We start from the raw sequence: 14,865 nt of genomic DNA, 5'->3' as shown, positions 1-14,865 counted from the left end.
ATGGGTATTGAGGAGGGCACCTTTTGGGATGAGCACTGGGTGTTGTATGGAAACCAATTTGACAATAAATTTCATATATAAATAAAAAAAAATAAATTAAGGATTTCCCCTCTCTAAAAAAAAACAAACAAACAAAAAAAAAACACCTAGTTTTCATTTGCTTTCCATTTTAATGTTAAACTAAGAAATATTCCCTTGAATCAAAGCTTTTATATTTGCTACACACTCTATGACTTGAGCAAGTGTCCATGGGAAAAAGTATGTCAGAGTATGTGTTGTTCTCCAACCCCTTTCTATTTCCTGAGTGGTCTGACTAGTTCCAGACTAGGGCTTTGTAAATTGGACCATATTATCTGCCTATTCCAAGTCTCAACTCATAGGTGATAAGGTACCTTTTTATGTGACATTCTATGGTGACCAGGCCACTTCTTACTAAAATGTCTAGAGCTAGACCCAGGCATCCCAGCTTACCAGCCAAGTCTGCAAAGCCGTGTCACCTAATGGTTTCCCATGATAAAATAGGTTTGTGGTATTTGTTGCTGTCATGATGGCTATGTCCTTTAATGTCATTCCACACACCTCTATACCCATGAAACTTCTCTCTGAAGGGCCAACATTATCTTTTGATAAGAACTTTAGATCACTGAAAAATTTAAGAATTAACTGAAAGTAAACTTTAAAGAAAGGCAGAGGAAGACATTAATATCAATAGGTGATTCCTCATTATTATATTCACAGTTTTTTTTCTATTATGACACATTAGAAAGTATGATTAATATGCTGTTCATCAATGATACATACTTTTTCTTGCCAGCAATTTTTTAAGAAGCTCTGTTCTCTGTAAAGTCAAGAAAGGTTGAGCATTTAGTTATTGTCTAGGGTCAAGAATTGATAGAACTTTTTCCAAAATTTCTAATCATTAATCACCTGCTTCTTATCTTTATATCTGAGAGTTTTTCTATAGAAATTCAAAAGGAAGAATAAGCTTTATTTTTTGTCACCTCCTCCCCCTCTCTCCAATTTATCCTGCTCCTTTGATACTGGCCCACATACTTTATTGCTTGAAGGTATAGAATTGTAGCTGATGCATAAAAAATACATCTATCTAAAAATTCTACTTCTGACCCTCCTTTGCCATGCCTGCTTTGTGGCTCTCTGGAGGAAGACACAGAATTGGAGAGAGAAGGGGACTTGTCCTTTCTGTTCACTAAAAGGCACCATAAGGTGGCAAGGTATTTGAGAAGACCTTTCTGACAACTCTATGCTCTCATCAAACAGCAGGAAGGGAATATGTGAATGATTATTCAATAACTGCGTGTTAAAATAATTAGTTTCTAGCCATGGAATACCAACTTAAATGTAGACCTTTTCTATGTATGAAAATATTCTATCATGTTTTCTAATTAGAATTATTTATCATCACACACTAATGAAATAGAAAACACAGTTTCTGAATTATAACAAGTAAAATAACAATAATTAAAATTAGAGGAAAAACAAGTCATTAATAAAACAAGCTCTAAGACCATATGATACTTTCATAAATTTCAACATGGGCTCTTTGCTTATATTCAGGTATATGATATTCTCATATATTTCAACATAGGCCCTCTTCCTACTTTCTTAAAAGAAAATTGACATCCCCTTTCCAGTTTTGAAGTCCTGTACTATCCACTATAAAATTCAATTTTTCCTGGAGTCTGAAATTCAATGAGAGACAGCAAGACTGGGAATTATATCCTAAATCTTGGCAGAAAAAACAAAAACCGAATTCAAACCAACCCTCCCATCCTCACCCCCCCCCCAAAAAAAAACCCCCAAAAAAAAAAAAAAACCACCCCAAAGAACACCTTCATTGGTTTCAGCTCAGAAATTGGGCTTGGTAAAAACCATACTTAGACTAAAACCTTTTTTGCAGTATGGAACGTGGAGAATGAAAGCTGATGTCAGTGACATGTCTTTTGGCCTTCTTTATTTCTTCAGGATCTGATTTCTCAGGTCAACCTAAGCATAGTTTTCTTCTTTTAGATATTTTGCAAGTTAGCTCTCCCAGATTCATTTTTCTGTTCCCCTCACATTATACTGTAGAGACCAAATAGAACTCAAGGAGTCCAACCTATTTACTAATAACTGTCTCCAACAGGCTTTCTGTCCCAAAGGCCTGTATATGGATCCAAACAAACAGCAAAGACCTAAGAATAAAATTAACCAAATAACATAAAGTTTTATGAAGAACACTTCAAACAATTTTAATAACCAGATAAAGGATGACATTGGTGAAAAAGGCACAGTAAGAAGCTCTAAAATCTACTCCTCTATAAAAGTAATGAAAAACTGGCAAAAAATTACAATTTCATAGTAATTGTCTTTTTTTTTTCAGTTTTCTGAACTCTGAAAATTAACCAAAGGCTTTCAGCATGCCAGAGAATGTTTATTCAAGAAAAATGGTTGATCTAGATAAAAACAGTGAGCTCTGTGCTATTTTAACTTGCCCTATTTCTATCCCCTTTCTCCAGCTCCATGATATCCTTGAAAAGCAACACCTGCCAAACATAGGGGCATGGTTTTCTTCACTGTGGTATCTGCCTAACATTTAGCATTATGTTTTGAACATAGAAGCTTCTCAATTAATGTTTGATAAATAAATTCCCATTTAAAGTCTTTTGGATCTAGGCCTACTGTCTAATACAAAATTAGTGCATGCCACTAATGGACTTTGAGAACTGGTTCCTGGTTTCTTGCCTTCAATTTTTCTTATATAATTCTGTCAGAGTTATCTATCATGCATACTAATGTGACCATTACTTCCCCCTCCAAACCATCAGAGTGCCACCCATTAAATAAACTACAAATTCCTGACCACAGTCCGCAAAACTGCAGACTTATTGCTTTCTTCACTCTGTTACCCCTTACATCTTCCATTCCAATAATGCAAAACTTACTCATTATCAAAGTGCAGTACACAATTATGCAACTCTGTTTACCGCCCCCCCCCACCCCCCGCTATCGTGGGGTAAACATTTTTGCTTTGTCTTCGTCCTCTTGGTCCTGAATTTCCATGTCTATTTTATAAAAATTTCTGTGCCTTTTGTATTGGCATTAGAAAAAACTAGAACTAAACAATAGAAGAAAGGGAGGGGAGAGGAGGTGGACAGTAGATCAGATATAATGATTCCATAGTAAAGTCTTACAAAATCTGGAGTTAAATCAGAACAAGAGGAATGTATGGAACACCTGGGTGGCTCAATTAGGCATCTGACTTCGGCTCAGGTCATGATCTCATGGTTCATGGGTTCAAGCACTGTGCTCACAGCTCAGAGCCTGAAGCCTGCTTTGGATTCTGTGTCTCCCTCTCTTTATGCTCCACCCCACCTCTCAAACATAAATAAACATTTAAAAAAATTAAAAAAAAAAAAAGAACAAGAGGAATGTGATATGTGTATGATGGATGGGCATAGTCAGACCAGAAAGTATCTTTAGTTGTGTTTTATTTGTATTCTGACCTGAGGTTAGGCTGGGTAATGCAACCGTAAGTATTCCTGTCAATTTGGGAGGAACTGGTAAAGAAGCTCCAGGCCATGCACTGAGTTAGTCATCTTAGCCAAGCTAAGATTTTTAATGAAAGAGTAGCCGAAATATTTACTATGAAAGATTCAAATGATTCTGTAGTTCTGTAATCTTGGGTGGGGAAAATAAGAAGGCAAAAATTAAGATTTATGAACCTCCTGCAAACTTTTTAATGAAGAGGTATTTATATTTTCAATAAATAAAAAATTATTTATTCAATAAAATAAAAATGGTCATTATATAAACATGATCATCATTCCTCCACTCCATACTATTGCTTTAAACTGAACAGTTTTCTTCCTCCTGCATCTATTACAGTGCTACATATCCTATGAAGTCTCAGTAAGTCAGTCAGACTGACATCAGTCCTAAAATCAAGATCCTTCCTCCAAGCAAGCTTGATCTGAATATTTTGACACCCTCTATTGCCATACATCACTTAACTTTACCCAACCATTTTCATAGTGATTTGGTTTCTAAAGTATATACTAGTCATTTTTTGGCATACTACTTTAAAACAATTTTTTTACAACGTTTATTTATTTTTGGGACAGAGAGAGACAGAGCATGAACGGGGGAGGGGCAGAGAGAGAGGGAGACACAAAATCGGAAACAGGCTCCAGGCTCTGGGCCATCAGGCCAGAGCCCAACGCGGGGCTCGAACTCACAGACCGCGAGATCGTAACCTGGCTGAGGTCGGACGCTTAACCGACTGCGCCACCCAGGTGCCCCAACATACTACTTTTTTAAAAAGGTGATGATACGGGCCAAAAATAATAGTTTTTCTTCTAAAGTTGAGAAGATCGTATAGAACCACTAACCGAATAGGTGACCACCAGAATTTATGGAATAGAAATCCCCCAGGCCCCCAAAATTTCTTCTCCAGAGACTTGCAATTTCCAATGTTAGTGGTTATTATTTGGGATTATACTGCGAATACCCTTTAGGAGAAGAATAACTGATGAAGCTAATACTTGGGAATAAACTAGTTTACCATCCTTAGGAAGCCAACAATCTCAAAAAGCCAAGAAATGGTAAATGCTTCAAAGGGAAAAAAAGCAAAGAAACAGGTTTAGATCCTGGAAATCTCCTGTAGTGGGGGAGTTAATGTAGGATATACTTGAAAGGTGCACGAAGGCTCTGAATATAGTGGAAGTGTAGAACCACACTGGGGATAAGGAAACAGAAAAGGAAGAGGAAGAACATTGGCTTTGTCTGCTTTACGGTTTACGCTTAGTGCTGAAAGTTTGCAAAAGACAGAAGTTTTCAGTAGAACTACTAGAAGGTTACATGTAATCATTTGCTTTTGAATAGCACTCATGTGATTATTAAAGTATTAATTTATAATTATACACTAATTTTCTTAGATACTTACGTATTTGTAAAAATATGACAAGGGAAAGTACCCTTGGATCTGGCATGAACCTGAGGTCCTAATTATTAGAAAAAGAAAATTGTAATTAGTTTGTATTCTTCCCCAGAAACTTGTAAAGTGGAAATTAATATCCTCTAGTAGATCTTTATTCTCTCGGACTGTTTTGTTTAAAAGTCTCCAGACACTCTCCACAATGAAGTCCAAATTCCTTAGTAAGACATAAAATATACCATACAATCTGATGTTCTTACTTACCTCTGTAGTGTCTACTCTGGTTAGCCTCTATATATTCATGTATGTTCTATAGTCCAGAGACACAGAATAACATAGTTTACTGAGTAACATGTTTTCCATGCCTCTGGGCCTTTGTTTTTGCCATTTCCTTTGTCTCAAGCACCCTACACCTTCCTTTAACTTCTCGTCTTTTAGGCTTCATTCAGTTTGTGTTAATTCCACTAGAAACCCTTGCCTAAGTAAATAAATAAATATCTTTCTTCAGTGCTCCTAAAGCATTCTACACATGTTTCTATTATAAAACTCATTATGTTATATCATAATTAAATGTTTACTCTTCTGTCTTCCTGACTAGGACATAAATTTACCACTATATCCTCAGCACTTAACACACAGTGTACAGTAACATTTATTTGTTGAATGCATTATTTGATTAATATGCTCCTCACCATTTATTCATTGGTTTATCTGCCATTAATCTCCTCCTGCTTGAATATTAGCGAACTTGCTTTGTACATAATCCAGCATGATTCTACTACTGGGTTTTAGTAAATACTTTATATATAAGTGATATAGGAAGTCTGTGCAGTACATCTCTACAGGCATGCTGGATTGGTATATGTCAACTATGCAAAAAAAAAAAAAAAAACAAATGAATAAAAGATGTAGACAAAAAGGATGCCCTGATTTCAGAAACTATTATCAGTAATTAGAACCAGTTCAAAGTCAAGTTTAAATGGTAACTCTTGTTTCTTCTAATAAATGAGTAATCAATAGGTACTAATCATGTGCATGAAAAAGTCTTATTTAAATCTCATGAACCTTTTGGGGTTTGTTTTTGTGGGTATGTTTTTGTGTATGCTAGGTTTTGGGGAAGTAAATGGAATTAAGAGTGAGTAACTGGGAAATTAAGTGTGAAGATAGTACTATTTTAAAAACAAAATAGAAAACAAACAAAAAAAAAACCTTTTCTGTGGTTTCCATTAATATGTGGGAGTTAGAAATTAAAAAAAAATTGCCTAAAATTCTATATAAAACATTGAAACCAACCTCTTAAAAACAATCAAGCAAAAAATTTGGGGTAGCACAAATCTAGAAGGGTAAGCAAGTGTTAAAGCTGATGCCTTCCTTATGAGACTCGGCAATACCTGCAAACAAGGTGGAGAATCAAAACTAAGAGCCTCTAAAAATGTACTGAATCCCAAAGAGCTATACCCTTGGTAGAAGAGATGTCTTTAAACGTAAACTCATGCCACAGAGGTAGCAGCACAAATAAATTATGTCTTGGCTTCAGCCTTGGATAAAGGAAGAGGAAAAAATAAAAATCTCTCTTTTTAAAAAAAATTTTTAATGTTTATTTTATTTTTGAGAGAGGGAGAGAGAGAGAGAGAGAGAGAGAGAGAGAGCAAGCAGGGGAGGGGCAGAGAGAGGGAGACACAGAATCTGAAGCTGACTCCAGGCTCCCAGCTGTCAGCACAGAGCACGACGCGGGGCTCGACCCCATAAGCTGTGAGATTATGACCTGAGCCGAAGTCAGTCACTTAACCTACTGAGCCACTCGGGTGCCCCAAAAATATCTCTTAAGAGATAATCTGTGATGATTAATTCTTATATAACTTTGAGGTTCAAATATACTGTATATTCCATAAAAATTAAAATAAACCTGTATTGCTATCTCTCCCAGATACCTACCAGAAGCATATGGTAAAATTTTAACTGCTTTATTGAACCATAACTGGTGATCAAAGAAGTATACATATTTAATGTGTCTAATTTGATTCTATAGAGCAATATATACTATCCAAATATGGAATTCCCAATGATACATTTCTGCCAGATATGAGCTCACAGACAGGGACACCTGGGTGGCTCAGTCGGTTAAGTGTCTGACTCGATTTCGGCTCAGGTTGTGATTTCAGTTTCATGAGTTTGAGCCCCACGTCCGGCTCTGTGTGGACAATGCTGAGCCTGCTTGAGATTCCTTCTTTCCCTCTGCCCCTTCCCTGCATGCACTCTCTCTGTCTTCCTCAAAAATAAATAATAAAATTTAAAAGTGAGCTCATGGAGCACCTGCGTGGCTCAGTTGGTTAACAGCTGATTCTTGATTTCATCTCAGGTCATGATCTCACAGTTCCTGAGTTTCAGCCCTGCCTGGGATTCTCTCTCTTTCTCTCTGCCCCTCCTCTGCTCATGCTTGCTATCTCTCAAAATAAATAAACATTTAAAACATAATAATAAATTTAAAAAATGAGCTCACATATATAATAATGCCCTGTACACACACACACACACACACACACACACACACACATACACACACACACACACACACACACACACACTACACACACAGACATATATGAAGAAACACCATGACTGCAGAAAAAATAGCATTAGGCATAGACATCAATGTTTTAAAATATTTGAATTACTAGATATAGAATATTTAAAAAGTGAATTTTATCTGTTAAAATATATAAAGATGGAATTGGAAAATACAGGAATGGGACAAGAACCTATCAAAAAAGTCAAGTCAAATTTGAAAAATATCTACTCAGATATATATATATATATATATATATATATATATACACCAGAAAAATTTCAAAGTGCATGGAATTGATAAAATAGTAAATTAGATAAACTGAAGAAACAATTGGTGATTTGGAGGACAAATTGGAAGAAATTAACCAGAATGCAGCACCAGAGAGATGGAAAATATGATAGTTGTTAAAGGATGTAGAAGAAAAAGAAGATATCTAATATATATATACCTGGAGTTTTAGAAGAAAATAATAAAGTGGAGAGAAGCAATATAGGAGAGAAAAATAGCTGAAACTTGTCCAGACCTGTTCACTATGGTGATACTAACGAAAAACAAAGGCAAGACCTTAAAAGCAGACTGAGGTGTGTATGGAGGGGAGGGGAAGAATCACTTACACAAGAATTATTAAGTACAGAAAAAGTAGAACATTTAAGTAAAACAGTATCTTCAAAGTGCTAAGAGAAAAATAACTGTTCTTAATAACTTGTATATCCAGCCATAATTATATCCCAGAACATGGGTAAAATAAGGAGAGTTTTATCAAATAAAATCTGAGGATTTATTCCCAAAATACATTCACTAATGACATTTCTGAAGAATGGATTTACTTTAGGAAGAATGAAGGTGATTCTGTAAAGGACAAAATGCAAAAAGGAACGGTGAACAACAACAACAAAATATTGGTAAACATGGAAAAATATAAACAAAACCTGGATGTATAAAAACAGAATTTTAATTTAGAAGGTAATAAAAATCAAACCTAAATAACTGGTTAAATGTGAGATAGTGATTTAGAAGTAAATTATTCTAACTTTGACTTTTACTTTAAGTATACCTGTTAAAATTCAAAGGTAATTGTCAAAAGGAATATACACAGCATACAATTCCTAAAACTGTAGAGGGAAAACTGGATTAAAAAATAAGTTTAAGGGGCGCCTGGGTGGCGCAGTCGGTTAAGCGTCCGACTTCAGCCAGGTCACAATCTTGCGGTCCGCGAGTTTGAGCCCCGTGTCGGGCTCTGGCCTGATGGCTCAGAGCCTGGAGCCTGTTTCCGATTCTGTGTCTCCCTCTCTCTCTGCCCCTCCCCCGTTCATGCTCTGTCTCTCTCTGTCCCAAAAATAAATAAACGTTGAAAAAAAAAATTAAAAAAAAATAAGTTTAATAAATTAAAAGAGAATATCAGAGCAAATTTAATACTCTGAAAGAAAGCAAGAAAGGAGAAATTAAAAGAAAATATCAAAAAGCAGAACAAAGCAAAACACCAATATGGCAGTAAAAATCTTCCAAAGGTTGTAATTAACAAAATGTAAGTGGCTTACATTCAGTTAAAAGTCAAATTCTAAGACTCAATAAAAATGAAACAAGATGCAGGGATAGAGTGTTTACAAAAGCCACATCTATCCATAAAATATACTAAGACTGAAAGCTAATGTTGCTATATTAGTATCAGAACTACTAAATTTGAGACCAAAAGCATCACTTCTGGTAAAAACCATACACAATAATAAAAAACTCAATTCTACACCTGAAACTAATATTACACTTATGTTAACTAACTGGAATTTAAATAAAAGCTTAAAAAAAACCCTCAATTCATCAGGATAGTCCTTGATGTGCCCAATAACTAACCTAGATCAAGGGTTGGACACTTAACCTACTGAACCACACAGATGTCCAATTCCAATGATTTTTAGAACAGAGTAAATAAAAGTAAGTATATAGATTTTTTGAACTACACAATTAAACATCTTGATTGAATGGAAATATTTAGAACATGGTACTACCAAATTGATATTTATTGTTTTCAACCATATACAACTCTTAAAAACTAATCACGTGTGCTAAGCCAGTAAAGAAATCCTGCAGATATTTGAAAAAGCTGGTACAGGGGCGCCTGGGTGGCTTGGTTGGTTAAGCGGCTGACTTTAGCTCAGGTCATGATCTCACGGTCCGTGAGTTCGAGCCCCGCGTCGGGCTCTGTGCTGACAGCTCAGAGCCTGGAGTCTGTTTCAGCTTCTGTGTCTCCCTCTCTCTCTGCCCCTCCCCTGTTCATGCTCTGTCTCTCTCTCTCTCAAAAAAAAAAAAAAAATAAACAAAAAAAAAAAAAAGGAAGAAAAAGCTGGTACAATAAGGCCATGATCTCAGTCTGCAAAGCAATTAAATTGGAAATAAGTAACAAAAGGGAACCTAGAAATCCAATATACTTAAAATTTTAAGACAAATTCACAAATACAAAATAAGACAATTAGAATATAGATATGAATTAGAAAAAAAAATGAAAATATTGCATATAAAGTTTTGCAGTACATTTCAAAATCTTACATATCACAAATCAAGTGCCACACACTGTTCTAAGCACTTTTACAAATATTAACTTATTGAATTGCCATAGGAATTGTATGAATGATGTACAATTCCTGTTCTTGTAACAATACTCCAGCCAGTCCTAAGGGTTAACTTGCTTCAAGTTAACACACTCCTTGCTTCCTGACCCTCGATCTGTAGCAGAACTAATTTACTTTCTTTGAGATTTGCAGACCACTGGCCATGGGGGAAATGAAGGACCTGAACGTTCCCAGGCCACAGAGGCCAGAAGTCTGTTTGAAGCCACTTTAGTTTTTTGATTGGCCCAGCAATCTTTTAGCAAAATATTTTTCTTTTGCAAGGTCACACAAATAACTTTATTGTCCTCCCTTTGCACATCAGTAGAACTTGCCCTCCTATGCAGAAAGAACAGAGTAATCTTGCACAACCCCTGGATACCAAGGAACTGGACCTTCTTGCACAGCCCTCATCCTGGGCACTAAGGAACTAGAACTTGAACAACCTCCAAGCTCTGAGATAACTGGTGCTATCGAGTGTGCAATGTAATCCAGAAATGTCACAGACCACTGCATTTACCTTAACTGATTAAACCCCTTTAAAAATCTTTTGACCAAGCAAAAACCTTGGACAAGAGTACTTCTCTCTCCAGGTTGCCAGCCTCCTGAATAAAGCTCAAATTCCTTTCCAATCAAAACTCCTTTCTTGATTATTGATCTTTCCAGCGGTGGTCACCGAACTTGTGTTAGGTAACTTGTGTTAGGTAACATTCTCATGTTATAGTTGGAAAAAACAAAGAACAGAGAAGTTAAGTAACTTGCCCAAACATAAATTTTAAGTGTTGGAGTGTGGATTCAACTTAAATATTTGGGTCAGATTATATGTTCCTACCCATTATGCTACACTGCCTTTCAATAATCTAATCCATATGGATAGGACATATGGTAACTTTCTGCCAAGAAGTTTGAAAATTTATATGGATAAGAGAGACAGAAAATATGAATAGTTTCAGATTTAATTGAATCTCTAATTTAAAAATTGTTTTTCTTACTAAGAGAGCCAGGGAGAGGTTAAATATTTTTCCAGTAATTTGTACCAAACATTCCAGGAATATGTAGCACCATACCAGGCATGAAGCAGGACTTCAATAAATGTTAGTTAAAAGAATGGATTAATAGATCTCATAACTTACTCAGTAGCTGTTACTGATGTTTACCTGATTCACAGAAGTAGCTTGATCTCTTGTTTGATCGTTCATTCCATTCAGCATTTATCTCCTTCTATATAATCCAAACAACAAAACAAACATCCTCAAAAGATTTCCCCCTCCATGATTTGAACATCAACTATTATTTATATATTTAAAATACAGAAATTTAAGATTCTGAGAATTTCCCTTAAATGTCAGTTTTTAAGAACTGCACACATTTTGTGATATTTACACAATTTAAAAGTTCATAGTTGTATCATGGGAGATACACAAGACTGCCCACACATTTGGTGATTTTCTAAGGCTCATGGGATTCAGAATATAGTTGTACTCACGTCTAAAATTTATTATAGTAAAAGAATACACTATAGGATAAAGAAAGGGGAAAAGGCACAGGCCGAGTCTTGAAAACTCCATGCGCAGTTTTTCTTATGCTCTCTCCCTTCTCTGTGCATGCTCTTTTCTCCAGCAATTAAAAAAAAATTCAGTAACATGTACAATGTTTTTACCATGGGAAATCCATTAGAAACTCAGCACTCAAAGGTTTTTATTGAAGGCTGGTCATGAGGACACCCTGTGCCTTAGTGCATATCAAAATTCCAGCCTCTTAAAAGGAAATCAGATGTTCAGCAAAAATCACATTATTTGCAGTACAGTGCACCATCCATTCAGCTACGGAAAGTTCCATATTACTTCACGATTGGGAAAAGTCAACTTCCCAATGCTAGCCAAAAGGGGTAACCTTACAAACAGGCCCTTCTAAAGACACAAGTCTCAAACCTGCTTTAACTCTTTTCTGACAGTGATATTTACTAGCATCCTAAAATGAACTATCTTTGGAATACACTGATTGGTAAATATGTTAATCAGCTCAGTGGGATAAAAGAATAGGTGTGCTTTTTAAAAAAATGTTTTAAGTATTTTTTTTTTTTTTCTTTTTTGAGAGAGAAGACAGAGTGCAAGTTGGGGAGGGGCAGAGAGAGGGAGAGACAGAATCTGAAGCAGGCTCCAGGTCCAAGCTGTCAGCACAGAGCCAAACACGGGGCTTGAACTCACAAATACGGGATCATGACCTGATCTGAAGTCAGATGACTAACCAACTGAGCCACCCAGGCACCTCATTGTGCTTTTTTGACAAAGCTACAATAAAAGTTTTAGAGGTGGAAAGCAGATAACAGGTTCTCTGATTACAGAGGGATGTGGTTCTCTAGACTTGCTCAAGAATTCAATCTGCTCAAGGAGGTAAATCAAGTGAAACAGGCTTCTTTTTTTGCCCACCAGATCTGAGAGCTGAACATAGGTCACAAAAAATATATTTTATGACAGTGGTAGGCTACGTATAACATGTTGGAAACAGAGTGTAATACTTAGCATAATAAAACAGTCAGGCTTTTCCTCATAATAAATTAGGAATTTGTGGACATTTGGTACTCATTTGAGATCAATATGGATGGCAAATTTAATAATATGCACATTAACCAAAAAAGGTCAGTAATAAACTTTAGGTTGTCTTTACAAGAGTTTTTGTTTGTTTGTTTTTAGTAAAAGACATGGCCTTTGGAATCTGTTAGGCAATCTGAGAATTTTAAATGTCAAAGTTGTTAAGAAATTTCTTTTTTGACTCTTAGCATACTTAAAGTGGATATTGACATAGTAAAATGCTGAACTGTAAAATGTTTGTAACAAAACTGCACTATAGAAAAGCATTTTATGGTAAACATACATCTTAGAAGTTATGTGTAGTTTGTCAATTATTATGCATTATAAGAAACAGAAAATGATGCCACTTCCTACCCTATTCAAGTACAAATTCATTTGGGAAAAACAGTTAATTTCCATTTTCAAACCAAGTTAACTCTTCAGTACAGGTGAAGCAGTTAACACTGTGCTGGTAATGGGATGTGGTTTTGACTCCTAAAACCAGTTGGTAACTCACAAAAAAAATGTAATGTATATCAGAAGACACACCTTGAATTTATGATGGTAACTTTCCAAAAGCAGGTAACTGATGGCTAGTCAAAAACAAAGGGGAGAGAGAATATGACTACCTCTGAACAGTCCATCTGTATTAGTAGAAGCCCAACCAAAGAAAGCCAAATTAATACTTCCTCTGAAGGCTACAGGTATGCACTGTGAACTACAATGTTGTAGCCTATATTTAGGAAGATTATCGTAGGGATGTTAAAATTTTGTTATGGTATGACTAATTTCAGGGAATGAAGCTGTTTTGTATGGCCACTTCATGAATGAAAATTTTTATACTCATGCTGATCATAAGAATGTACTTCATTAATTCTGCTTGCCTTTGGGGCAAAAAGAAATATTATATACCTTATTTTTTGGAGGATCCAAGTAAGACTGTGAAGATCTTGGACAATTTCTTGTGGGTGAAGTTTGAGCTGAAATAATTGAATTTTGAGTTGAGTTGTTTACAGCTCCTAGAGAAAGAAGAGATTAATTTTACATATGAGAAGATCATATTTCTGGAACAAGGGTGAATGCTGATGAATAGATTTGATCCAATGTTCCTTGTGCTGAGCTTAAACAATCATTGAATTACCACAATCAGGGATTTATTTGAGGTAAAGAAGTATCTTCAGGAATTACATGACCTGTTTTTAGTGTTCACTGGCTACAAATTTCAAATGGTTCATTATTGCCTTTAGAGACAAGTCTGAAACCCTTAACCTCTGATCCTAATTTATTTAATATTATGCTAGCTTAGTCCCTATAATTAAACACAGACCACTGCCAGAATTAACTGCTTTCTTTTCATTCAGTCTGCAATCAAAAACCACTCACTACTTGGATAAGGGAATAACCGGAGCTGTGTTTTAGGAAGATTGCTTTCACAGCAATATTTATGGGGATTAAAAAGAGGAGGAGGAGAATGGGGGAAGGTACTGAAATAGCCAAGGATGAAAAAAACAAGGTAGAAGCTGTGGGAATGAAAAGAGGGGAAAGGGCAAAAGAAATTAAGGGGGTAGATTAGAAAGAAAGTAGCAACCTTGGGATGCAAAATACAATAAAGAAGAGTCAAAGAATAATTAACATTTTGTGCCTAGGTGAAACAGAAGAAGGATCAGGAAGATGATGAGTTTGATATTCTATAGAATTTGAAGTGATAATTGGCTACTGAATGGAGGTGCCTAACATTTTCTTTATGTATATGTAGGATATGCATATGAGTATTTTTAGTGCCTTCCAGAAATCTAACAAGGTATGGGGAAATTTAGCTATTGTATAGTCTACTGAAGGGGAAATGAGAAATACAATGTATTGTCTATGGAGAATTGATGGCAGTAGAGTGTGGGGCTTTCCAGAGACAGTTCTCTGTACTGTAACTTACTGAGTCACATATGTGAGTAATGTACTCCATCACTATAAACAGCCACAGCAGGGACCCTAACTTTTCCATACTTAGCAAAGTTCAAAAGCCATACTCATCAAGCAAGCACTGACATGTGAGCTAATTATATCTATATTCATAAACAATTTTTTTTACCATTTTTTATTATCCAAAATAACCATGATTGTTATAATCAGCAAAACAAATTGAAAAACTGTATGTATATATATATATATTATATATATATAAATATAGTGTATATA

The 14,865-nt window shown here is 35.6% G+C and overlaps 1 protein-coding gene across 3 annotated transcripts in view; it reads right to left on the bottom strand.

Annotated features, from left to right (window-relative positions):
- The window catches only part of FSIP2 (fibrous sheath interacting protein 2), a 104,977-nt gene that overhangs the window by 65,604 nt on the left and 24,508 nt on the right, over positions 1 to 14,865 (bottom strand). For all 3 annotated transcript variants that reach the window (XM_040475593.1, XM_040475590.1, XM_040475591.1), the window contains 4 exons: positions 13,585 to 13,691; positions 11,260 to 11,323; positions 4,943 to 5,000; positions 802 to 838 (listed from right to left, as the gene is read on the bottom strand). In XM_040475593.1, the coding sequence (XP_040331527.1) occupies positions 802 to 838; positions 4,943 to 5,000; positions 11,260 to 11,323; positions 13,585 to 13,691 (266 nt within the window). The remainder of the gene's footprint in view (positions 1 to 801; positions 839 to 4,942; positions 5,001 to 11,259; positions 11,324 to 13,584; positions 13,692 to 14,865) is intronic.

The sequence above is a fragment of the Herpailurus yagouaroundi genome, unplaced genomic scaffold (genome assembly GCF_014898765.1).
Source record: "Herpailurus yagouaroundi ecotype Mexico unplaced genomic scaffold, PumYag 140, whole genome shotgun sequence".
Lineage (NCBI taxonomy): Eukaryota > Metazoa > Chordata > Mammalia > Carnivora > Felidae > Herpailurus > Herpailurus yagouaroundi.
This window is presented reverse-complemented; position numbering and strand designations above follow the sequence as displayed.